This window comes from Phacochoerus africanus, chromosome X, assembly GCF_016906955.1.
Source record: "Phacochoerus africanus isolate WHEZ1 chromosome X, ROS_Pafr_v1, whole genome shotgun sequence".
In the NCBI taxonomy this organism is placed as follows: Eukaryota; Metazoa; Chordata; class Mammalia; order Artiodactyla; family Suidae; genus Phacochoerus; species Phacochoerus africanus.
This window is the reverse complement of record NC_062560.1, coordinates 39,581,775-39,608,733: the sequence shown is the minus strand read 5'-3', so window position 1 is coordinate 39,608,733 and position 26,959 is coordinate 39,581,775. Positions and strand designations below refer to the sequence as shown.

The following is a 26,959-nucleotide window of genomic DNA, read 5'->3' as shown; positions in this document are numbered from 1 at the left end:
AATCCCAACTGCTATGAATTAGCTACTGAAGACCTGAAGCATGTCTTTCCATTAAACTTCCAGTTCTAAAATCATGATTCTATCTGGAGGACCCTCGCTCTCTTTTATTTTTTCCTTCAGAGCTTTACTGAAAGAGAAAGAATATGTGTGTGTGTGTGGAGGGGGGTAAATGTTGGAGGTTGGGGAGGTGGGTGTTGAGCAGTGAGGAAGAGTGAGAACACTGAGGGCTGTCAGCAAAGTTCTTACCTAGTAAACAGAACAAGAATTATTGCTCACAACTGCCTTCCTTTCTTTTCTGAAAATTTCAGAAAACTACACAGAGGGACGTCTTATAAACTAATCCAGAGTTCTGCTCCTATCTTAGGATCACTTGCTCCCTCTTGTAGTTGGAGTTTCCTCATCCACTAGGAGGCACCATTGTGAAACAGCATTGATAAGGAGTCAAGAAAATAGTGACAAATCAACCTTTGATATCTAGACAGGCCTTAGAACAGTACTCAGTTTCTAAAAGTTAATCACCAATATCTTAGACTACATTTCAATTTTAGAAGTGGGAAATTCTTTCAAGCCAGTCCTCTTTCAAAGAATCAGAATTCCACAGGGTATTAAGAGACTTTAGAGGTTACTAAATCAAATCTCATCATTTTATTGAGGAGTCCTTGTCAGCTCAGTTAAGTGGCATGAGCTAGGTCCCATAGGCAGTTAATGTTAGACTTGAGAACAGAAGCTATATATAGGGGTCATTTTTTCCTTGTTTTTGTCTGTCCAATGCCTTAGACCTGTTCTAGTATTTATAGAATCCCCCACCTTAAGGATCTTGATGGAAGACAAAGCCCATCTTCTACTGTAGAAGCTAAAAATGCCAGGTATTTGCTCTTCTTGACAGTTGGAATGTGGGAATATGACACGGGTTTCATGAGTCAGACATCTGCTCATGATGTTACAGCTAGTGGAAGAAATGCAAGCACCATGTGGAACTCTCAGGGACGATTGCTGGGATAGTGGTAATAGCACTCGGATGGCTTCCAACATCTAACATTAACAGAGACAGTGGTGCAAGCTGCTGCAGCTGGTGTAGAACAACCGCAGTGGTGCCTTCATCCCATCAGTTCAGGGTATTGTTTCTGACTGCAAAGTACCAGTCTTGGTTTTATAGGCCTCCCTACCACTCCATGAGCAATCCAGTGTCCTGTTAATAAACTCCTTTTCTCCTTAAATGAGCCAGTTGTTTTCTGTTTCTTGTAACTAAGAACCTTAACTGACCCAGCATTAAGAAATAAAAACAAATAGAGGAGTGGTGACAGAAGACACCATTCTAAGACGGGAAGTCAGTGTCCTTGTTAAATAGTTGTAAAATCTGTGATTGGACTGGCCCCTCTTATACCCTGGGCTATCAGTCGTGGCCTAAGAAGTCTATGAGATTAGGCGTGGAGCTAGGGGTAGGGTAGAAATGGAGGGCAGGCCAAGGACCAGATACCCCAAGATGTCATGTTCTGGTGAGAAGGTCTGAAGAACCCAAGAATTCTTAATAGAACCTAACCTCATAGGTCCTTATGGATCAAGATTGAAGGCTAGAACATACTTAGCAGTTTATGAGTTGATAACTTTTAAGTATTTAGACATACGTTCTCAGAGGCTTCCATTTGTATGCTTGTCTCAGGCCCTGCAAATGCTCCAGGTGGGCCTGGACTAAGGGAGGCCACCAACAGCATTGGGGCCACAACAGCTTTGAATCTATACCCTGCTGGTCCCAGGCAAAATTGTGAAGTATAACAATTTGTGTGATCTCTATCTTCCCTCTTGATGACCTTTGCCCTTTTCTGGTGCTCTTTCTCCTTGGGTCTGCTTACCCTCAGTTGTACTTTCCTTTTTGGTATTTTCATTTCCTCAAGGAGCTATAAGAAGTCCCCTTCAGATGTTGCCTCATTTATAGGACCCATCAGTGGGAGTCTTCTTTTTAGACATTACTAAACATTCAGACCCACAACATATCAAAGGCCACACTTGGCATCTGATCCACTTAGAAGAATATGGGACAAGAAACACAGCTTGTGAGCCAGGCAGTACCAGGCATTCCTTTTTCAAAGGTGTCCTTTCAGCAGGACATATGATAAAGTATAGTAAATATAATAGGGAAGGATTTTTAAATACTGTTGAGAAAACTAATTAGCAATGCAGAAGTCAATTTAGATCTAACCCTTCCTCCCAAAAAAGAAAACCATAGACAGAACAGCGTTTATATAAACAAATCAAATCATAGGAAAGCTAGCAAAAAATAAAATTATTTAACAGATCTTTGGAGAGCTTTTATAACTTCGAAAGACTGGGATTCACAAAAGAAAACATCAATAGATTGAACTAAAATTGAAAAAACTAGAAAATTAATTTACTTCCATATTGACATATAAAAGGGCTTCATTCTACTGAACATAGAGAGCTCGCTCCAATGGAAGGGAAGGTATTAGGCATCATATAGAATTGGGCAAGGATAAGAATAGACAGTTCCCACTAAAAGAAATACAGCTGGCACATAGGCATACAGGGGTATGCTTAGTCACTTTAATGTATTTGACAGTATATGTGAATCGTCTTGTTATGCAGTTCCCGTTACAGTGCACATCCCCTTTCTCCATTGAAAAGGTGAGGGCGGAGTTCCTGTCGTGGTGCAGTGGTTAGCGAATCCAACTAGGAACCTTGAGGTTGCAGGTTTGATCCCTGGCCTCGCTCAGTGGGTCGACGATCTGGTGTTGCCGTGAGCTGTGGTGTAGGTTGCAGACACGACTCGGATCCCGAGTTGCTGTGGCTGTGGTATAGTCCGGTGGCTACAGCTCCGATTAGACTCCTAGCCTGGAATCTCCATATGCCGCGGGAGCGGCCCTAGAAAAGACAAAAAAAAAAAAAAAAAGTGATGGTTTCTATCTACTTGCCTATCACAGTTAACAATCCTGTGTAACTACCTTCTCTGGCCCCTGTCCAAGTTCTTACTGATTGCACCCTGTTTACAGTATAGATGGGAGAGGAGAGCCTAGCTCAAATGACAACCTCTCAGATATTTCCACCATCTACCACAAACCCACCTAACATGTGGACTCATTTCCTAGTGCTCCAAGCCTTATTATTGTTGCTTATCAGAGGAAATGCTTTGAGATGCTACTCTCCTCTTATCTATCTTGCAGTCCCCACCACTCCCCAACTCTCTCACTCTCTCTCATTCTCATCCACGCCTCTTCTCTCTCCCCCACTACTTTTCCTCAGGACCCTTCTCAGAGGCTGCTTATTCCATGAAGACTGTCTGCATCTCTTAAAGATGTGCCTTTCCCTTACATTGAAATGCTCATATGCACTGTTCTAACTCCTCCCCAAAATGGCATAGTTTAGATGGACGAAGGTTTTTTTTTAAAAAAGGTCATATTTCCAATGACTCCTCTTTCTCTTTCAGAAATGAATTCACCACCAACAAATATTTCTAAATATTCATCAATATGTGGGATATTATGCTGAGATAAAAGACCTGTTTATGCCCTCAAGTTGTTTATAGTCAAACTGTACAGACCAGTCAGGTGCCTATCCATGAAATGAATCATAATAACTGGTAGTGTATGTCTAAATGACCATAGAGAGCCACAGATCCTTAGGGCTCTAAGAGATCAATGGAGGAAACATTTGGGAGCTGGAACAGACAGGTAGGCTTGTACAAAGTTGATGAAGATCATCAACGTAAAAGAGAGACCAGTGGATAAGTGAAGAGAGGACATTCCTAGCAGGGCCATAAAGAGAGCAAAAGTATTAGGAAAAGGTGATAGGACATTTGTGAAGACATCAAGATAGTAAGTACCACAAGCACAGCCCTGATTTGGAAGGAAATAAAGCAGAATTAAAGCTGTGTTTTTTCCTAATCAGTAGAGATTGATTTATATATGCAAGGATTAAAGCTTTCATTGACAAACTTAGTAAGTATAGAGAATTCATTTGAACCATATCAACAATACAGTAGTCACGTGTATCATCTGCGGGGATGGAGGTGGAGCGTCTGCCTACCTGCCTTCCTTTCCTTTTCCTTCCTTCCTTCTCCTTTTTAAGCCTGCACATGCAGCATAGGGAGGTTCCCAGGCTAGGGGTTGAATTGGAGCTGCAGCTGCTGGCCTGTGCCACAGCCACAGCAATGCCAGATCTGAGCTGAGTCTGTGACCTACACCTCAGCTCATGGCAGTGCCAGATCCTTAACCCACTGAGCAAGGCCAGGGATCCAACCTGCATCTTCATGGATACTAGTCAGGTTCTTAACCTACTGGGTCACAGTAGGAACTCCTGAGCTTCTGCATTTCAAAGATCCCCATAGGTGGTTCTGGAGCATGGGGCCCCCATAACACTATGAAAAAGGATTTGTTGTATAGAGCCCTCCCTTATAGTAGGATTTTACCTTCTCAGCTATAATTTCTTAACTTCTGTTAAGTAACTCAGAACCTTGAGCAGAAGTTAGAAGTTTCCCTCCCTCTTTGTAACCTGAGCATTTTGAGGGGAGCAGTGATGTATGGACTCTGAAGTCAGATGGCCTGAGTTTCAGTCCTGGGTCTGTTTCTTACTAGCTGTGTGATGTCTTGGACAAGTTTACCTAACCTTTGCCTTTTCTCAGTTTTCTCTTGAGTAAAATAGGGGTAGTAAAAAAATACTTACCTCATACACTTCTCATAACTATTAAATGAATTAATGCATGTAAAGTACATAGAAAATACCTGTCACAAAATCCTAACTTTAATTATTACGACAAAGTAAGATTATCCTGTTTGTTAACTGTATATAAAAGAAATTATACAGTTTATGTTCTGCTGTGTCTGCTTTTTATCAATGTTTTCCCCATTCTACTACCAGTGGGCATTGTGGGTTGTGGACACCTAGTGACGATTGTGAACAGTGCTGCTTTGAACATTCAGGTGCACTGAAGCACACCTTTATTTGAAGAGACTATCTTTGCCCAATAATTTGCACTCACCTTTTTGTCCTAAGTCAGGCATCCATATATGTATGGCTCTGTTTCTAGGCTTGCTGTTATGTTTTACTATCCTGTTTGTCTATCCTATTTTCAATAGTATACAGCCTTAATTACTAAACTTTATATTGCAAAATTTTGAAGTCAAGAAGAGCAAATCTTCCCACCTTAGTATTCTCCTAAAATAAGTTGGATCTTCTTGTCCATTTGCAATTCCATATGCATTTAAGATTCTCCTTGAGAGTTTCTTTTTTTTTAGAGCATGATGACAATTTTTTTAATAACAATTTTTATTTTTTCCATTATAACTGGTTTCCAGTGTTCTTTCAGTTTTCTACTGTACAGCAAGGTGACCCAGTTACACATACATGTGTACATTCTTTTTTCTCACATTATCATGCTCCATCAGAAGTGACTAGATATAGTTAGTTCCCAGTGCTCTACAGCAGGATCTCATTGCTTATCCATTCCAAAGGCAATAGTTTGCATCTGTTAACCCCAAACAATGGAATACTACTCAGCCTTTAAAAAGAACAAAATATTGCCATTCGCAGCAGCGTGGATGGAACTAGAGACTCATACTAAGTGAAGTAAGTCAGAAAGCGAAAGACAAATACCACATGATATCACTTATATCTGGAATCTGATATATGGCGCAAATGAACCTTTCCACAGAAAAGGAGATCATGGAAATGGAGAACAGACTTGTGGTTGCCAAGGGGGAGGGGGAGGGGGAGGGAGTGGGTTGTATTGGGAATTTGGGGTTAATAGATGCAAACCTTTATCCTTGAGAGTTTCTACAATACCTGTTGGGATTTTGATTGGGATTCCATTGAATTTATGCTTTAATTTGGGAAAGATTGGCAGTTCCTAATAGTCTTCCAATCTGTGAACAGGATAATTTTCTCTCCACTGATTTTAGTTGTTTAATTTCTGCTAATATCATACTTTCCTCCCTAGAGGTCCTGTACATCATTTTATTGGATTTATTTCTATGTTCTGTAAAAGACAAAATTATTCTAAAACTTCATTTTTCTGATAATGATTTTGCTAAATTCTGATTAATTTTGATTTTGCCTTAGGTTATTTTGAATATTCTATATATGTAGTTATAGCATTGTAAGTAATTACAGTTTGTTTCTTCCTTTTCAATTCTCATACATTTCATTTCTTTATTGTGCCCTTACTTCACTGTCCAGGACCTCCAGAATATTGTTGATTATAAGCTGTTGGAATGGGCATTTTTGTCTTGTTCTTGATCTATGAATTTCTTAAGGTTTAAATACATAGTTTTATTAAATGTTTTTGGCATTTATTGGGATGGTTATAATTTTTTCTTCTTTAACCTATCTCGATGGTCAGAATTTTACTAATTGAATTCCAAATGTTAAAATAGTTTTGCTTTCCTTTGGTAAACCCATCTTGATCCTGATGTCATATTAAAATATTCTGGATTTGGGAGTTCCCGTCGTGGCACAGTGGTTAACGAATCCGACTAGGAACCATGAGGTTGCGGGTTCGGTCCCTGCCCTTGCTCAGTGGGTTAACGATCCGGCGTTGCCATGAGCTGTGGTGTAGGTTGCCGACGCGACTCGGATCCCGCGTTGCTGTGGCTCTGGCGTAGGCCGGTGGCTACAGCTCCGATTCAACCCCTAGCCTGGGAACCTCCATATGCCGCGGGAGCGGCCCAAAGAAATAGCAAAAAGCCAAAAAAAAAAAAAAATCTGGATTTGGTCTGCTGATGTTTTGTTTGGCTTATTTGTATCTATGCTCATTAGTGAGATTGTCCTTTAAATTTTTCATGCTATCCGTAACAGGTTTTGGTATCTAGGTTAAGCTACCTTTGTAAAATGAATTGGAAACTGTTTCTGCTTTTTATTTATTTAATTTCTCCTCAAAATGTTCAGTAGAACTTATTCAGAAATGCCATCGAGGCCCAAAGTTTTCTCTGCTAGAAAGTTTTAAATTACAGATTAAGTTCCTTTAATCAGTAAAGAATTAATCAGGCTTTCCAATTCTGCTTGCTTGTGTTTTGATGAGGTTTTTTTTTTTTTTTTTTTGAAATCTGTCTATTTCATATAGATTTTCAAACTTGGGGCATGCATAAAGTTTCAATACCATGTCTGCAGGATATGAACGATGTCTCCTTTTTCATTCTTAATATCGGCTGCTGTTTATGCCTTCTCTTTTTTTAATCGGTCTTGCCAAAATTCATCATTTCACAGGGAACAGCTTTTAGCTTTGTGAATCTCTCTTAATATGTTTGTTTTCCATTTCATTAATTTCTGTCCTTATTTCCTTCTAATTTGTTTGAATTTAATTTTATGATCTTTATATAACTTGTGGGGAAGGATGCTTTTCGTAAATTTTGAGCCTGCAGTATATGTATATACTGCAGTAAGTATCCCACTAAGTACTACTTTACTTACATTTTACAAGTTCTGATGTGTTTAATTTTCTAATGATTTATTCTGACATCTGTGTAATAAATTTCAAACATTGGGGATTTTCTAGTTCAGTTTTATTAATGTTTTCAAAAAACCTATTTTTTTGTTTTGCTCTTTGCTTTGTTTTTTATTAATGTCTGCTCATTATTACTTCCTTCTACCTTCATTGGATTTAATTTACTTTTCTTTTTAAACAAATTATCCTGATGGAACGTCACTGACTTTAGTTTTGGTGTTGTTTTGTTGTTGTTGTTGTTGTTGTTTTGGTCTTTTTTAAGGGCCACACCCATGGCATATGGAAGTTCCCAGGCTAGGGGTCGAATCCTAGCTACAGCTTCTGGCCTATGCCATAGCCACAGCAATGCCAGATCTGTGCCACATGACCTACACCACAGCTCATGGCAGCACTAGATCGTTAACACACTGAGGGAGGCCAGGGATTGAACCTGCGTCCTCATGGATGCTAGTCAGATTTGTTTCCACTGAGTCATGACGGGAACTCCTATTTCTTATTTTCTGATGTTTTTCCATCAGTATTTGTAATATTTCTGTTAAATAATTTTAAAGTTTTAAAACTGCTCTGTAAATACTGTTTTAGCTGCATCCTGAAGGAGTATTTTTGTATTTTTTTTTAACATTTAGAACTGTTTTTAGTATAAGAATGGTAGTACCTGTTCATTTTTTTAAAGTAAAAAGAGGAGCTCCCATTGTAGTTCAGCTGGTTACAAACCCAAACAGTGTCCATGATGATGTGGGTTTGATCCCTGGCCTCTCTCAGTGGGTTGAGGATCTGGTGTTGCCCTGAGCTGCAGTGTAGGTCATAAGCGTGGCTTGGATCCCAGGTGTGGCGTAGGTCGGGAGCTGCAGCTCCCATTCAGCCCCTAGCCTGGGAACTTCCATATGCCGCAGGTGTTGCCCTAAAAATAAAAGCAAAAAAAGAAAAAGTAAAAAGAAAACAACAAAAAAAATCCAAACATAATCCTACCCACTAACTCTTTAACACCCTGTTGTAATATCTCAGTGCATCTTCATAGAGAGATATGCATATATATGTATATACATCTTAATATATTATGAACAGCTTTCTATATCAGTGAATATACTTCTATAGTATCATTTTAATGACAGCATAATATTCTACTCTGGATTTACCACAATTTATTTAATCATTCTTCTGTTGTTGGGCATTTATGTTGTTTCTGACTTCTCTCTATTAGATTATAAAGAGCTATGATAAACCCTTGTCATTAAAACTTGGAAAGTATCCCTGATTATTTGTCTTGGAATGAAATTATTATGTCAAAGGCATGCACATTTTTGAGTCCTTTGTCAAGCATTATAAAATTGTCCATTGGAAAAGTTGTATTGATGTACTTTTTTTCTTCATGAGTGGATAACCTGATACAACAAAAGTGTCTCTAACACTGAGGGGAGAGAGAGAGAGAGTGTGTGTCTGTGTGTGTGTCTGTGGTTGTCTGTGTATCTAGCTAGCTTCTCATACTGGAAGATTAGACCTATACTCCAATTCCTTTTTCCGGCCATTTCTATATTAGTGGTTCTAATAATGACAGCACCTCAATCTTGTGTAAGTGTTGATATGTACTATTTTCATTATCATCGTTGGATATGCTTTCTAGTTTTCAGTGTGATTTCCTCTTTAGTTTTTTATTATGGTCAAATACACATAAAATGTAACTATCTTAATGATTTCAAAGTGTACAGTTCAGTGATATTAAGTACATTCATATTGTGCAGCCAGTGTGGTTTCTCCTTTGATTCATGGGTTATTTAGCATATATTACTGTTTCCAAGCATTTGGGAATTTTCTACTTATTTCGTTTATTTCTAACATACACTGTGATTAGGAAATACACACTTGAGTGCTTACAGTCCTTTAAATTTTGCTGGGTCTCATGAATCCACTTGTGAAATTTTTTTTGAGTTGTAAACTGAACTAGTATTTTGTGTGAGTGTTTCTATAACATCATTTTTACTTGGAAGAATGACTCACAGACAAACCACGGTTACTCATACTTGAATATGTGGCTGACAGTCAATCAAAAATGAAGAATGTGAGCCTGCTGCTTCCAGGAAAATAACTCATAGTAGTGGTTACCAATGATAAAATTCAAATTTTCAAGTGAAAATTAGAATTATGGAAAACATATCTGCCACCATGAGTTTTAACAGCTTCCCAGGACTTAATGTTTTAATGTAATCAGTGGTGGTATTAATGAATGTGATTTTCGATACCATGTAATTAAATGTCTCAGTATTCGGAAAGTGCATAACTCAGTGGACCAGTGTTCTTAATGACTCAAATGTTACAGAGTCATGCGCAGCTCAAAGATCTATTCAGAGAGCAAGACAGAATAATGACAGAATAATCAAAAAGTTCATTGATATGGTTTCAGATTCCACCTTGCAATATACCTCTAGGAAACTACCCATTCTTTATTTTTTTATGGTAGAGCTCCCATATTATTTCCAGTAAATAATTCCAGTTAGGGAAAGGTTAAAGCAATTATTGTTTTAAAAAATTAGTTCTTAATTATATATATCAGGACCTTACAACTTTTCTTTATAAAGTAAATTATTTTTCCCAATAATAAACAATATTTTTCTGAATATACACTTATAAAAGCAGAAAAATACTAAGAAGATAATAGAACTCATTCATGTTTCCATTTCCCAGAAATGGATATTTTGTATATGTTCTTGCAGCCTTATAGATTTTTAAGTTTTATTGGAATAGAGTTAACTCACAAAGTTCCATTAATCTCAGACATACAGCAACGTAAATCACTTATATCCATTCCTTTTCAGGTTATTTTCCCAGACAAGCTCCTGCACAGTTCTGTGTAAACATCTCTGTGCTATACAGTAGGTCTCCTTTACCCATCTACTCCATATGTAATAATGTGTGTATATCAATCCCAACCCTGTAACTTACCCCGCCACCCCCACCCCAGGTTTCCCCTTTGGTGAACATAAATTTGGTTTCAAAATGTTTGAGCCTGAGGAAACCACCGATTATTGAGTCTTAGAGTTCCCTGGTGGCTTAGCAGGTTAAGGATCTGGCATTGTCACTAACACAGCTCAAATGGCTGCTGTGGTGCGGGGTTTGATCCCTGGCCCAGGAATTTCCACATGTTGTGGGTGCAGCCAAATAAAAAGAAGAAGAAGAATATTTACAGATAGCTGCAAGGACTACTAAAATATACCTTCTTCTTCCAATTTTATATCTCTGTGAAGCCTGATTATCTTCATTTACCTCAAGCAAGTAACTTTGTAAGAGATTGAATGTAGAAGCAGATCTGAGAATCTAACTGTCTTCTATTAAACTGGAAAGGAACGAGATTTGCAAAATGTGAAGCAGTACCACTCTTCTCGCTGAAATTTTTTTTTTTTGGGGGGGGGTCTTTTCTAGGGCCGCTCCTGCAGCATATGGAGATTCCCAGGCCAGGGGTCTAATCGGAGCTGCAGTCGCCGGCCTACGCCACAGCCACAGCAACTCGGAATCCGAGCCGCATCTGCAACCTACACCATAGCTCACAGCAACGCCGGATCCTTAACCCACTGAGCGAGGCCAGGGATCGAACCCACAACCTCATGGTTCCTAGTCGGATTTGTTAACAACTGAGCCATAATGGGAACTCCTGAATTTATTTTGTTTTAAAACACATAGTTAATTTTCATGAAAAAAAATATTTTTGCTAACATGTAATTGGCTAATTGTTATTTTAAAATAAGTTCTTTTTAATTTCTGGTTTTTAATTTTAATATAGCAAATGTTGGTAGATAAAATCTACACAAACACAATCCCTTTGAGATTCTCAATAATCTTTAAAAGTAGAAAATGGCCCTTACCTCAAAAAGTTGGAGAACTTAGTGGTTGTCCTAGAAATTACAGCATGCTTCCTGACTTATGAGTTGTTCTTATTAGGTATTTTTGTTTAAAATCAGTCAATCCCCTTACTCCAACCACTTATCTTCTCTCTCTGTTTGCACAGTGACTATTGTATGTGGTCTCTCTCTGTCCAGAAAGAGACTGAGAAAATCGTTGTTTTTATAATCATTGTGCATTTAGGCTCACCTACATATTTACCACATTTTATATTTTTCATACCTTGCTGAGTTTTCAGTTGACTTCATTTTTCTTCTACCTGAGGAATTTTCTTTTGTATTTCCTTCAGAGACAGGTATGCTGGTTGAAAACTGTCTTTTGCTTATCTGAAAGAAATATTTTTCACCTTTCTTCTCTAAAGGTTTATTTAGTGAGAAGAGAATTTGAGATTAGCAGTTATTTTAAGATAACTTTCCACTGTATCCTGCTTTCCACTGTTCCTACTAAAAAGTCAGATGTCAGTCCATTCTTTTCTTTCACTGTTTTTGGGATTTTTCTACTTGTCTTTAGTTTCCTGCAGTTTTCACTGATACATATCTTAACTGTGGACTTCTTTATCTTACCCGACGTTTACTGGACTTTTTTAATAGTGGCTTGGTATCTTTAATCATTTCTGGGTAATTATCAGTCATTATTATATTTTCACTATTGCTTCTGCTCTTTTTTCTTTTCACTTTTGAAATGTCAATAAATATATGCTGACTTTCTCACTGTAATCCTCTGTTTCTTATTCTCACTTTTACATTTTCCATGTTTTCTCTCTTCATCCTTCAATGTGATTATCTTCTCATTCACATTTTTTTCTTCAACTGTCTAATTTGCTCAAGTTCTTCATTTTGATTTTATATTTTTCCATTCTGAAATTTCTTTCTGCTTTTTCAGATGTATAATGTCACTTTTGATAATTTCTTGTTTCTTGCTAAACTTTTTAAATCCAGCTTTTATCTCCATGTTAAGCATTGGGGTTTTTCTATGCTACCAATAAGGTATACCAGAATATATTATACACCCTAAGTTTCAAAATGCACCTCTTTATATGACCATGAGGTGTTTTCTCAGAGCCATAGTCTTTGATGGGTTCTTCTGGGGCGTGCCAAAGGAATAGCTCTGTCTCTCCTCTTGGGTCACCCTGGTACAGAAGGAGTTGGACTCTGTCAATCTCCATCTGCCTCCTTCCACTTCTCCAGAGTTTCCCCAAAGCGCCTTCTTCCTATAGTCCTTCCCTATCCCCAGAGCAGAAGCAGCTCTTGCTTACCTCTTTGAGCTTTAATTCTTTCTTTTTTCTTAGTAGGTAGTTTTTCACTCATTATACTGCTAATTCTTTTAATGCTTAAATTTTTAAAAAAATTTCTTCCAGTTTTCGTCACCTTCAGAGGAAGTGCTGGTCAGAGAAATCCAGACTTGGTCTGTCTTTTACACGGTTCTCAAAGAATAGATGGCAGGCAAATTATAGTCTACCAACCATTACCACTCTATAATGAGATAAGAATAGAAATTGAGCATAAGTATCTAGAAACTGTTAGAGCAATTTTACATTGCTGTGAAGTCATAGCACATGATTTTGTACTTTATAAAAAAAATCAGTTCTTAATATACCTGGGGAGGGAAAAACTAGTCCTTCACTGTAGTTAATTTGAGAAGCATTTCTTCATGCAACCAGGGACTAGTCTCCTGCAAGCTCCCTCTTTCTCTGCTTTTACAGCATATATCTTAGAGGATTTAGAGAAAGAAAACAAACTTCCCTCTACCTTCTTAGGTTATGTGACTGGAATCTGCAGGTTAAACTGACAAATGGCAGATAAACTGACAAAAGATTTTCATTTGCACATGGAGGGGTGGGTGCTCACTGAAACAAAGTGAGAGCCAAGCCACAGACAGGGGCAGTTAGATCCAGAGGCTTATATACCGTTTTGACAAAGAGTGAAAGTGAAGAGACTAGACAAAGGAAGGGGAGGGCTTTGGGCATCTGTGTTGGGGGTGAAATTGTGGGAAAGTGACCAGGAAATATATGGTAAATAAGAGTTATTTAGTAAAGTTTGTTATGTAGATAGTAGTTTTCTTCTTGCTGGTACATGAGAGGGAAGCACCTTTACAAAATGAAACGTGTATCCTATTTTTAGGCAAAATGGATGAGACTGGAGAATTTTTCCTTTTGTCTGCTGTTTTTCAATTGCCAAAATAATCCTGTGCTAAAGTGGCATATTTTGGGGTGGCATATTCTGATTACTTGAACATACAGCCAAGCCATACTTTGTGCCTCTAGACCTGTGGTCTGTTTTGTTTGTTTGGAGCATTTGTTTTTGGATTTCTTTTAAATTTGGTAAGTAATATGTATGTATTCCAAAACGAAAAATTCAGACAGAGGAAAGATGGGAATAGCTAAAACATTCACAGTCTCACCGCTTTTCACAATTCAGAATAAACTTCCCATAATTTTTCTCTGCATATGGTATGGAAACATTTCCCCTACTCTTCCATAGCATTGTTTCTTCTCCCTCGCATTTCATTCCCTCAGACTGGAACCAACTGGGGAAATTCCAAACATGCTTTTTAAAGCTTCTTGGCAGCCTCAGAAACACCCTAAGATGGGAAGTCAAATAAAAAAGCAATCAAAGTCTTATAATTGTTTTTAGAAGCAATGTATTATAAAGTTTATCAAAGAATCGACACATCAAACTTTTTGTTCAAGGTTATTGGGATTGAATGTATTATGAATATGTATATTTTAAGTTTCTATGATGAATAAAATTTGCATAAATAACAGTACTTTTAGTTTTTATTTCTGTGCCTCATAAAATTTAAAATTAATAAATTACCTCTTACTTTAATATCAATGTTACAAATAACTAATCAAATAGCTTTAATAATAGAAAATTACTTTCACAGTAATGACTTACTTTCAGACTAATCCCTCATTGAGCATGCCTGCATATATTAAAAGCTACACAAGTGATTTTGTTTGGTAGCCTTGTTTATGAACCTTTGTATTAAAAATGTATAATGGCCAAGGGTTCCTGTCTTGGCGCAGTGGAAATGAATCTGACCAGGAACCACAAGGTTGCAGGTTCGATCCCTGGCCTCGCCCAGTGGGTTAATGATCCAGCGTAGCCGTGAGCTGTGGTGTAGGTCACAGACACAGCTCAGATCTGGCGTGGCTGTGGCTGTGGTGTGGGCCGGCAGCAACAACTCCCGATTCGACCCCTAGCCTGGGAACCTCCATGTGCTGAGGGTGTGGCCCTAAAAAGACAAAAAAAAATGTATAATGACCAAAAGATCCTATTTATAATAGCAACTAAAAATATAAAATGCTTGAGGGGGGGGGACCCAATAATCAGTACTTGTACCAATATGAAGAAAACCTTAAAACTATAACTTAGAGACATGAAAGGAAATGGAGAAGCATATCATGTTCATGGATGAGGATGTTAGGAAAATGTTAATTTCTACAGGTTAATCTATAAATATGACATGATATCAGCCAAAACATAAAAATTTTTCAGCATTGGAGAAACTGATAAAAATTTTTTATTGAAGTATAGTTGATTTTACCATGTTTGTGCCAATTTCTGCTATACAGCAAAGTAACCCAGTCATTCATATATATATATGTATATATGTACATATATATATATATGTATGTATATATATATATACACACACACACACACACACACATTCTTTTTAGTATTATTTTCACCTATCCCAGAAGATTGGGTATAGTTCCCTGTGCTATGTATAGCAGGACCTCATTGCTTATTCATTCTAAATGTAATAGTTTGCATCTACTAACCCAGCCTCCCTGTCTATCCCATTCCCTCCTCCCTCCCCCTTGGCAACCACAAAGTCTGTTCTCTGTGTCTGTAGATAGGTTCATCTGTGCCGTATTTCAGATTCCACAGATAAATGATATCATATGGTATTTCTCTTTATCCTTCTGACTTCACTTAGTGTGATAATCCCTAGTTGCATCCTTGTTGCTGCAGGTGGCATTATTTCATTCTTTATGGCTGAGTAGTATTCCTGTGTGTGTGTGTGTGTGTGTGTGTGTGTGTGTGTGTGTACGTACACACACACATACACCATATCTTCTTAATCTTTTTATCTGTCAATGGACATTTAGGTTGCTTTTATGTCTTGGCTATTGTGAATAGTGCTGCTATGAACATAATGGTGCATGTATCTTTTTGAATTAGAGTTTTGTCCAGATATATGCCCAGGAGTGGGATTGCAGGATCATATGCTAATTTTATTTTTAGTTTGCTGAGGAACTTCCATACTATTCTCCATAGTGATTGTACCAATTTACATTCCCATTGACAGTGGAGGGTTCCCTTTTCTCCACACCCTCTCCAGTATTTCTTATTTGTAGACTTATTAATGATAGCCATTCTGACTGGTGTGAGGTGGTACTTCAATGTAGTTTTGATTTTCATTTCTCTAATAATTAGTGATGTTGAGCATCTTTTCATGTGCCTACTGGCCATCCGTATGTCTTCTTTGGAGAAATGTCTATTTAGGTCTTCTGCCCATTTTTCAATTGGTTTGTTTGTTTTTTGTTGTTGAGAAACTAATTTTAAAGTACATGGAGTTCCCGTCGTGGCGCAGTGGTTAACGAATCCGACTAGGAACCATGAGGTTGCGGGTTCGGTCCCTGCCCTTGCTCAGTGGGTTAACGATCCGGCCTTGCCGTGAGCTGTGGTGTAGGTTGCAGACGCGGCTCAGATCCTGCGCTGCTGTGGCTCTGGCGTAGGCTGGCGGCTACAGCTCCGATTTGACCCCTAGCCTGGGAACCTCCACGTGCCGTGGGAGCGGCCCAAAGAAATAGCAAAGAGACAAAAAATAAATAAATAAATAAATAAAATTAAAAAAAAAATAAAGTACAGCTGGAAAAAATTGTTCAGAAAATATTGGTAAACAATAATAATGAAACTTATTTTGCCATATATTAAAATACACTATTGCAGAATTTAAAATGGTTTTGGACTAGATATAAAAATAGATAGTGGAAAAGAATAGAAACCTAAAAATACCTTCGTGTGTATATGCACATGTAGAAATTGACATTTCAAGGCCTACTCTTTCAGATATGACCAGGAAAAATGGATCAATTCATGCTGGTAATTGTAGCACAGGGCAGTAAATAATTCCAGTTATTTCCCACTGACTGGGTCCCTCCTTAAGTGTTGGCCTCTCATCACTTTGCTACCTTCTCCCACCCCTAAGACTGTTCCCCCTTCCAGGTCCCCCCAAAAAAGCCTCCCTCTAGCTCTAAGTATTCTTTATGATATAGTCAGTTTAGCTGTCTATTTTGCCTGACTCTAGTCTCATCTAGATTGAATAGTGCTTATCCTCACATTTTGCAATTAAAAAAGAAAATGCCTAAACAAAATTGTAATTACCTCACTACATGTTTTTAGTCCTCACAGAGTAACTGACCAGCTTAAACTGTAGTCAGCTTTAAAAATAGTGCTTTTTTAAAATCCCCACAATAATATTCCACCTCTGTGGTAAATCAAGGAAATGCAAATGAAAGCAATCATGAGTGACTTCTTTTTCCTCCTATCTGATTGGCAAAAATTAAAAAGAATAGTCATCTCAGAGGCAAGATAGAGGAAAGAACACTTTCACACTTAGAAGTAGCAGTATAAATTGCTAAAAATTTTCCATGTGTATATAGAAAGTATTATTGTATATGCCCCTTGACCTAGCAGCTCTGCTTGTAGGATGGTTGTTCACACAGCCGCATGATCATATTCATCCAGGCTTTATTTCCGATGGTGGGAAAAGGGCACTGCCATCCTTCAGAGTAGACTGAGCCATCTTAGAAGTTATTTTGGAGAAGAATTCTACTTGACACTGGAAAATGTTCATTGGCCATGAAATGGAACTAGGTAAAATTTATAAGGCCTTGTATTAACGTGAAAGTATTTTCATTTACATAAAACCACACCAAAATTCAAGTAATATAATCAACCGTTCATTAAATATTTACTGTGTGCTTAGTATTCTCTGGGTTTTCGGTGGTAGTACGGTGAAAATATGAAATATACTTGTTCCTTAGGACTTTACGCCATTGTTGAACTGTTGAGCTTGAATGTGTACCTTTGCTCCTTGCACACCTAGTGAGTGTAGCTCTAGATAATGGAAAGAGCATTGAATATAGGTAGGGCTTTGAGTTCTGTCCCTGTCACATACTTGTCTGCTCAGATTATTTGAGAATGAGAAGGATGCTGACCTCATGTGGTGATGATAAGAATGAAGAGAGATAAAACAACACTTTCCATGATGCTTGATGAATAGTAATGTTAGTAATGGTTATTAGTTATTTTCATTACCTAATTATTAATTAATAGTAATAGTAATGAGTAGTTAGTTCCTTTGCTTTCCCTTCTAGAAGTCTTTATTTTCTCAGTATAATACCTGCAATAGATATATTGGTGTCTGAGCTACTAAATGAATGAATGAATAAGATACTGAACTTGAAAGCACTTTATAAGCCTTTAAGCTTTATGAAAATGTTAGCTAACTATTGATTAACATATGTAATGACCTGGCAAAAGTTTCCTGTAAACGCATGAATGTGTTTCTGTGTAAGTATTATAGTATGGGCTATATAGGGTTGTTATAGAATTTAAGCAAAAGAAGGCCTTAATGTGGCTGGTGATAATCTAGGGGGCTTCCTGGGGAAGGTGAGATTGGAATGGACCTTGAATTTAAGGTAGGGTTTGAATGTGGGAAGCAGTATATGCAGAAGTGTATGGCAAAAAGAAAAAAAATTGTATATTCAAGGAGTAGTAAAAAGACTGATCTGTCTAGAAGGTGAGTTATTCTTGAAAAGTCATTAGACAGAGTAGATAGAAGAAGCAAGGTATGCCTGAGACAACAAGAGGCCTTACTGATCTGGTGAGAAATAAAGAACTATTTTAAGTTTGGAGGCAAGAGAGTAACACATTACTGTAACAGAATATGTTTGTAGCAATTACTTTGGTAATTGAAGTATAAACAAAAATAAATTATTGATTAGGTAATGATTTTTTTTCCTTTCACAGTATGTAGCTTGAGTTCCTATTTAGTGGTGATGACTATAGGTAAATGTTTTAGAATCTTTGTTGTATTCTTAAAATATTATGATATGACCAGATGTAGAAATTTCAGAATTTTATTCAAAAATATGCCCCAACCCCCAACATTGCCCTTTTATGAGACTTTTTGTTTTGTGATAGCCTAAAGTAAATTTACAGGTAATTTCCCATACCTTATGTTATTTGGTGTTACCATTTGCTTGCTCTTCCTGTTTCGTTCTGTGTAGATTTTCAATACTAAGTTATAATGTCCTTTATAATCTATTTTTCATCAAAAGAAAGGAGATTTAAATAATTTATTACAGCTGTAAGTCAGCTAATAGCTTAGTTACAGTGTATTCACTTTCAGTGTTTTCTTCCTGAAATTTTGTCTTTCCTTATATCATTTCTTATATTTCTCTACAGTATGGACGGAGCGGATCTGTGTTTTGAAATCGTAAAGCGAGCTGACGCTGGTTTTGTATACAGTGAAGCTGTAGCCAGGTACGTAATTTGTATGGACCTCCCAGAAATGAAGCTTGGAAGTAAAAGAAGGAAATGACAAAGAAATCTCATAAAGTGGCCTGCTTTTTAAACTGATAATGAGCGTACTGCCACTCTTCCTTACAAGGAACATAGCTCTTTTAATGTCCATTAATGGAACCAAACAGTGACTGGAAATGCAAAATATTAAACAATGATTTTACCTATTTATATAGGTTTATAGTTTAACATCACTACTGCTATCGTTTCCATTTCCGATGACTTTCATACAAGGAGGAATTTGGTAGCTCAGAAACAGTGTAGAACTAAAATTGGGTTTTGTGTGTGTTTGATGTTCTGCTTTTTGGGCAGATGTGTCTCATTAGTTCTTCAGTTTGCCTTTTAGCAAATTGTCACGTGAACAGGTAATCTGAGAAAAATCACAAAACAGTAGAAGGAACAGAAATAAAAGCACAGTTTTTCTGCTGACTGTATTTGCTTCAAGCCAGTGGGTGATCTCTCAATCAAACCAATCAAGTAGCCACCATTGTTCCAAGTGGAGAAGTTCTTGTTAAGAATTGATGACTCAAAATAAAGATTTAATATGAAAAATCACAGGAGCCATGCATTGGGCCACTTGCTTGTACATTTTGAACAATACAACTTTCTGCTTTGGTGACAATCATATTGTAAATACCCACTCCAATAGGTTGCCTTTTTAATACATGGGGTACAGCATCCCTTCTCAGTCACTAACCATACTATATTAAAGGGTTCAAACCCACGAACCCTTTAGGATGTTTTTTGTCTTTTTTCCCCCCTTTTTTTAGCGCCATACCCATGGCATATGGAAGTTCCCAGCTAGGGGTTGAATTGGATCTGCAACTGCTGGCCTACACCATAGCCATAGGAATGCAGTATCTAAGCCACATCTGTGACCTACACCACAGATCTTATCACTGCCAGATCCCTGACCTGCTGAGCAAGGCCAGGGATTGAACCCACATCCTCATGGGTACTAGTCAGATTGGTTTCCACTGTTCCACAACAGGAATTCCTCCCATTAGGATTTATTAAAACTTTCTCCCATTTCAGAAACAGTTACCATTAATTGATAACTTCCTCCTTCCTCCTGTTTTTATAATTATGGCACAATGGACAGATATGCTTGAGGATAGCTTAGAGACTACCACATGCGACTTTGAGCTCAGAGTGGCTTGACTTTCTCCCAGTTCTTTGCCCTGCCTTCTCCTGACTGAGGAGAAAGGGCCGCAGTCTCAGGAGACAGAGCCGCTGTAGCTATAACACAAGGTAAAGAATATACTCAGTTTTAGGTAGCTGCTGTTTTGTACTCCTGGAGCTAGGGAGAAGAAGCAAATGAGAGTTCATATACATTAACTTCAATTCCTTCTTTAAACTCCTGATGCATTTCATGGTAGAACTGAGGCTAAATTTCCTTTTGTGCCATGTTCACTAAAGCATATTCTAGGATTTTCTTTTTTTTTTCCATCCCCTTTTACTACTGTTTTAAATTCTTATCACAATTTAACAATTTTTTTTTATGGAGTTTCCCCTCGTGGCGCAGTGGTTAAATAATCCGACTAGGAACCATGAGGTTGCGGGTTCGATCCCTGGCCTTGCTCAGTGGGTGAAGGATCTGGCAGTGCCGTGAGCTGTGGTGTAGGTCGCAGATGTGGCTCAGATCCCGCGTTGCTGTGGCTCTGGTGTAGGCCGGTGGCTACAGCTCTGATTCAACCCCTAGCCTGGGAACCTCCATACGCCGTTGGAAGCGGCCCTAGAAAAAGACCCCCACCCCCAAAAAAAGTTAACATTTTTAGTTTTTATTGCTTCAGAATTAAAAGACATTCTTTAATACCAAAAATAGCCATTGTTATCATGATTTTTCTTATGGCATAGTGGTAAACCACTTTATCCTACTAAATGAAACTCTGACTTTTGCATATTTATTTCTTCAAGAATTTGAGGGTTTTGGTTTTGTTTTGATTTTTAGGGCTTCACCTGCAGCATATGGAAGTTCCCAGGCTAGGGTTCGAGTTGGAGCTACAGCTGCCAGCCTACGCCATAGCTACAGCAACGTGGGATCCAAGCCTCCTACAGCACAGCTCACGGCACTGCGACCTATAGCACAGCTCACGGCAATGCCAGAACCCAAATCCTCATGGATACTCGTCAGGTTCATTACTGCTGCACCACAATGGGAACTCCCAAGAATTAATTTGAGTTTTGTATTGATTTGCATTTATTGATATCTTTCAATAGCAGCACCAGAGAGGGAAAACTAAAAATTCTGAATGTTGATTTCGTAAAACAGTGAAGCTTGATGGAGGAAGATTTTTTCCTTTTTGATCCGCAAAAACCTTGGGATACCTGGCATATAGGGTCAGGGTTGATGTTAAACCAGTAGCACTTTTTCTCTATTGCCTACTCATCTTTATCACTTTTCCTTAACTTTGAGCCTGTCTCTGCCACCGGTCTAGGTGTTAGGATAGGGGAATAGCAGTGTTGCAGAGGTGATGTCATACAGTGAAATGCCTTGCAGTCTCTCCCAATCTTGAGATTTATAGAAAAGGTAGATGTTTATATACATCAAGTTGAAAGCCTGTTGATTTTAAAGTCCATCTAGGAGTTCCCATTGTGTCTCAGCAGGTTAAAAACTCGACATAGTGTCTGTGAGGATGTGGGTTTGATCCCTGGCCTCGCTTAGTGGGTTAAGGATCCAGCATTGCCACAAGCTACAATGTAGGTTGCAGATGCGGCTTGGAGCCTATGTTCCCATTGCTGTGGCTGTGGCGTAGGCTGGCAGCTCCTCTAGCCTAGGGACTTCCGTAGGCCGCAGGTACAGCCCTAAAAAGAAAAACGAAAAACAACCCCCCCCCCCAAATCCATTTGTATTTGCTGTTAAAATGATGATTTTATTAAAGGGACTTTGCAGAATGAATCAGAAAAGAGTAGTATTGGGACCAGTAAGTAACACTGCAAAGAGAGAGATTTGGCACAATTTATTAAAAACGCTTTCTAAAAATGACAAAAAGGAACAGCCTCAGAAAGTATGATTAGATGTGTCCCCTATTTAAGAGTACCAGTAACCATGTAACAGGGGCATGTAAGTCTTCCGTTTGGTTTAGAGTGTTCAACCGGATGACTTCTACCCTCCTTCTCTCTGATTTCTGTGATTCTCAAGTGAGACCAACTGCAAGAACACTCTGAGACACCAAGTAATCAAACTGATAATGTTGTTTTTCTCCAACTGGCTGAGCTTTAAGAGGAGCAGCAAAGCATGGCATGATAGAAAACTCCGTTCAGTCCTTGCAACCCCGTTAGTGATTCCCTCTGTACTTTCAGAGGTGGTGAGTTGTAGAGTCAGCTAACATACAGGATCAGATGATCAAATCAGACTCACAAGTCCCAGAGATGTTCTTATCTAGTATCAGGCTTTACTAAGCAGTTATAAAGATACGCAATCAAAAGGTTCAGCTAGAGCAGAGAGAGATCTAGGCCTTTTAAAAGGCAGCTCCTCACTTCCTTCCTTCTTGCACCAGAAATGCACCTCTGGCCCAGAACAGAGGAGGTCTGTACATGAGGTTTGTGGGATTCCACACACAGAAGGGAGCATTTCAGTTATGCAATGTCTCCATTGTGTACCTTGGAGAGTTGAATAGCTGACATGACATCTCCCAGGAAGCCATCCATGCCTCAAAGATCCTGGGTTCTGTTTTTTGTAGGTAATCCTGAGCTAGGGACATTCTCCTAATGGGAATTCCGGAGATAAGCTTTCTTCAGCCCAGCAAGGAGCTTTCTTCAGCATAGTCTTTTTACCCAGAGTTTGCCAAAGACAGTAGACAAGGCACCTCTCTTCTTTTCTTCCACCCCCAAAATGCCTCCTTCCAAAGGAAGTGAGTGGATTACTGGCCAGCTTTTTTCTATCCACAGAGTTATCAGCATTCCTGATCCTTAAGGATGGAGACAAACAGATATTGCTGAGTTTCTCTGAAAAGTATAGGCCACCATGACGCTTCATGAAATGAAGCTTTTTGATTAAAGTTTCATCAGCAACTCTCTAGACTGTGTGGGTGGATTTTGGTTCTCTATTTTGCTTGCACGCTGTTCACATGCACAGCTTCCCAGGGTCTTTACTGGAAGGGTGGAGAAAGATCAGTTTAAACCTGTTATATTTGGAGAGGAAAAAAATCTGTCCCCACCCACCCCCAACAGAGATTCTAATATTGTATATATGGCTCAAATAATTGAATAATCAAATTTTAAAATGCTCATTCATTTTTTTTTTTTTTTGGTCTTTTTAGGGCCACAGCCTTGGCATATGGAGGTTCCCAGGCTAGGGGTCAAATTGGAGCTGTAGTTTCTGGCTTACACCACAGCCACACCAACACCAGATCCTTAACCCACTGAGCAAGGCCAGGGATTGAACCTGTGTCCTCATGGATGCTAGTCAGCTTCGTTTCTGCTGAGCCATGATGGGAACTCCATTAAGGTTTTTTTTTTTTTTTTTTAAATAAGGCTTTGAGATAAGAATTTTCTTCAGGCTAAAGATATAAGTGAATGTCTTAGTACTAAGTATCCAAAGTAGTCTGTGCTGTTAAGTGTAAAGCTAGGTCTGTAATACCCAGCTTAAACTTACCTTCTCTCCCATATTCACCAATAGGCTTTTCCTAAATCTTTGACTAAATTCGATAGTTAATAAACTTAACCTTGGTAGCATGGTTTAGAGTTTACAAGGCACTTTCACATTTGTTGTCTCTGCCATTTCAGGGGGTCACAGATCCTCCAAAGCCAGATTTGAACTAGGAAAGGGCCACAACACCAAGTTAAGATCCCCTAAGTTAAACAGAAACTTAATTTCAACTGCACTGGCCCGGACAAAGAGTATGTGCCCACGACCTCCTATGGGTGCATTTGCAAAGTAAAAAAAAAAATTGAACCTCATAAGTAAGGACCATAGGAGCCTAGCTCCTCCTTAGAGCCCAGTTGTGAGGAGACAACCATGACAAGTACAGGAACAAAGCCTTGGGGTCTTTTTTCCCCCTACCTTTCACTTAAACTGAAACCTTCTGATCAATTTTAACACAGGACATAATGCACATGCTAGGAGAGCAACACTGATGTGAGTTTGGTTAGATAGTGCCATACCAAAGAGGGAACTCAATGGAAATGTCTTTTAATTGTAAAGCAGGAGTGGGCGAACATTTTTTTTGATCTTGAGTCATGGGCACACACACAAGGTCATCTGTGAGTATCATTAAATTATTTAGCTTATAGTTTAAAGTGGAAATAAAAGATCTGGACAGAAACAAAAATTCAGTAAGTACTGTACAGTAAATAATGTTAAGTATATCACATTTCTGTGTCATGACTGATTGGGAAGGAAAGGGAAAAGTGAGAAAGGAAGAGGGATAGTAGGGAAAGGACAGATTTGAAGGGAGTAAAATTCAGAGGAAGAGAGATGGAAAAGACCGTCGGAGAAACAGTAACAGTGGGATTATAGAAGTAGAACTTTAGAAGTAAGGGAAGGAAGTCGAAGTAAACTCTGAAGTAATACTTAATGAACTGCTCTTGTCACACACCGTGTGGCTAGTTGACCCTGTTACCACTTTTAAGGACGATTCTTTAAAATGCTCATTCCTCCTTTGTTCTTCACTCGGACCCGGTAGGAGCCTCAGTGGACCCTGCTGGCCTTGTGAGGAGTTGGACTTCCTAGGACTTGGGCCTAGGAGGAACCCTGCTCTGTTCAAGGATGCCCCAACTGAAACACGATTATGATGCAAAAAGAAATTGTGGGGCATAAGGAGGTTCTTCTCTCTTGTTTGTCCTTAGAGCAGAAAAAAGGCTTTCACCCCTTTAGTCAGAATCCCTGGTGTACCTCTGAGCACTGTTCACTTGATAGCAATCCAGGGTAACTAAGTAGAATTAACTCTTAGAGAACTGTTTTGGTTTTTTTTTTTTTTTCCTCCAAGTTTTAAGCTTGAATTTTTAGTTTGCAGAGCTATTTTACTATGAACTGTGTGAAATTCTTTTGACTTAGCTATCTTAGAAAATACAGAATACATTATTTCTTTATAAAACTCATAAGCTTAAGTCTGCCACCTTTTTCCTTACTAAGCTGCACGTTCCACCAATCGTGTCCACTCAAATGAAAAGTGTCTGTGGGCAGCAAATATTGAAGGTGGGCATTACAAACTAGGAACCTGGTATATTATGTTTTAAAAATAAAATTTTTTTTTCACAGTTTCAGATTTTTTTTTTTTTTTAACAGTCATTACATGAGACAGATACTGGAAGCTCTACGCTATTGTCATGATAATAACATAATTCACAGGGATGTGAAGGTAAGTCATTTTTGTCACACTAAGGTTTATGAATAGAAACTGACAAATAACAATAATTATCAGAAATTTTTAATGTTTATGTACACATAAAAGTTTGTGTAACTGGTTTCTATTTGGAGAGTTGTACTAATTCTTAATAGGAACACTTTTTATAATTTCACTTTTCTTATTTTTATTAAAATGTACATTCGTTCTAAAATTCTGTTATTCTTTCTTTGCTATTTTGTGTGTAAAAGGTAAGTGGGAAATCCAACAAATAGGAGGAACCAAACAACTTCCTATACTTCGTGGGAAATTAGAACTTGGTTTATATAGTAAAAGTTTATCACACACATATTTTTGTAATGTTGCAATGTAGAATAGTCAGCATTTTATTTGCTTTGCAAACAGTTTTAAAACATAGTCTGAAATCGTAATTATAAATGTAATAAAGGATAATATTCCCTTAGGAATATTAATATTACCATTATTCACTCTTTGTGCCTGTTTGATCCCAGTATCAAGTTCATGAGGACTGTCGGTCCAGTGTCAGGCAGAACACCGAGCTGTGCAAGAAAGGAAGCCAGTGGGCCTTCCTCCAGATGCCTGGCCCCCTTCAGACCTCAAGTCACTAAGAGACCCTGTGGTCTCTCTAGCCCTGGTGTTCACTTACACGCTCACTGGCCTCTCTAACCTGTCACATCCACAAACAGGGTGCGCTGCTTTCCTCAAAACATACTATCAAAAGCCTGACTTCTTCAATGCATTTTAATGGTTAAGAAAATTAAGTACAGTTTAGTTTAATTTTCTGTAATGTTTGGGAAGTGTTAACTGAAATTCTTGTGTTTAAAAGCTGAGGGGGGGAGTTCCCATCGTGGCGCAGTGGTTAACGAGTCCGACTAGGAACCATGAGGTTGCGGGTTCAGTCCCTGCCCTTGCTCAGTGGGTTAACGATCCAGCATTGCCGTGAGCTGTGGTGTAGGTTGCAGACGCGGCTCGGATCCTGCGTTGCTGTGGCTCTGGCGTAGGCCAGCGGCTACAGCTCCGATTCAACCCCTAGCCTGGGAACCTCCATGTACTGCGGGAGCGGCCCAAGAAATAGCAAAAAAAAAAAAAAAGACAAAAAAGATAAAAGCTGAGGGGGAAGGCATGAGCAATTCCCAGCCAATCTAGTGAAATGTTCTAATAGCAATGAAAACTCATTGGAGAAATGCAGAAAATACACATTAGTAAGGAAGTATTCTTCAATTATGCAAAGAGAATGAGAAGTGTAAAAAGATAAATGGGGAAATGGTCAATGAAAGCAGAGTGCTGTTATTCTTTTGCATTTACTTAATATAAGAAAATGCATAGATACAGAATAAAATGTATCTCCTTATATATAATAGCAAAAATGACAGTTTGAAAACTTAAAATGTCGGGAGTTCCCATCGTGGCTCAGAGGTTAACGAATCCAACTAGGAACCATGAGGTTTCAGGTTCGATCCCTGGCCTCGCTCAGTGGGTTAAGGATCCGGCGTAGCTGTGAGCTGTGGTGTAGGTCGAAGACGCAGCTCAGATCACCCGTTGCTGTGGCTCTGGCGTAGGCCGGCAGCTACAGCTCCAATTAGACCCCTAGCCTGGGAACCTCCATATGCTGAGGGTGTGGCCCTAGAAGAGACCAAAAAAAAAAAACCTAAAATGTCTAAAAGGCATTCTTAGTTCATATACTAGCCTTGTGTTAAAAATGCTTT

The 26,959-nt window shown here is 38.5% G+C and overlaps 1 protein-coding gene across 9 annotated transcripts in view; it reads left to right on the top strand.

Annotated features, from left to right (window-relative positions):
- Nucleotides 1-26,959, top strand: part of CASK (calcium/calmodulin dependent serine protein kinase) — a 372,729-nt gene that overhangs the window by 171,065 nt on the left and 174,705 nt on the right. For all 9 annotated transcript variants that reach the window (XM_047765523.1, XM_047765520.1, XM_047765525.1 and 6 more), the window contains exons 4-5: nucleotides 18,829-18,906; nucleotides 25,175-25,247. In XM_047765523.1, coding sequence (XP_047621479.1) covers nucleotides 18,829-18,906; nucleotides 25,175-25,247 — 151 coding nt within the window. The remainder of the gene's footprint in view (nucleotides 1-18,828; nucleotides 18,907-25,174; nucleotides 25,248-26,959) is intronic.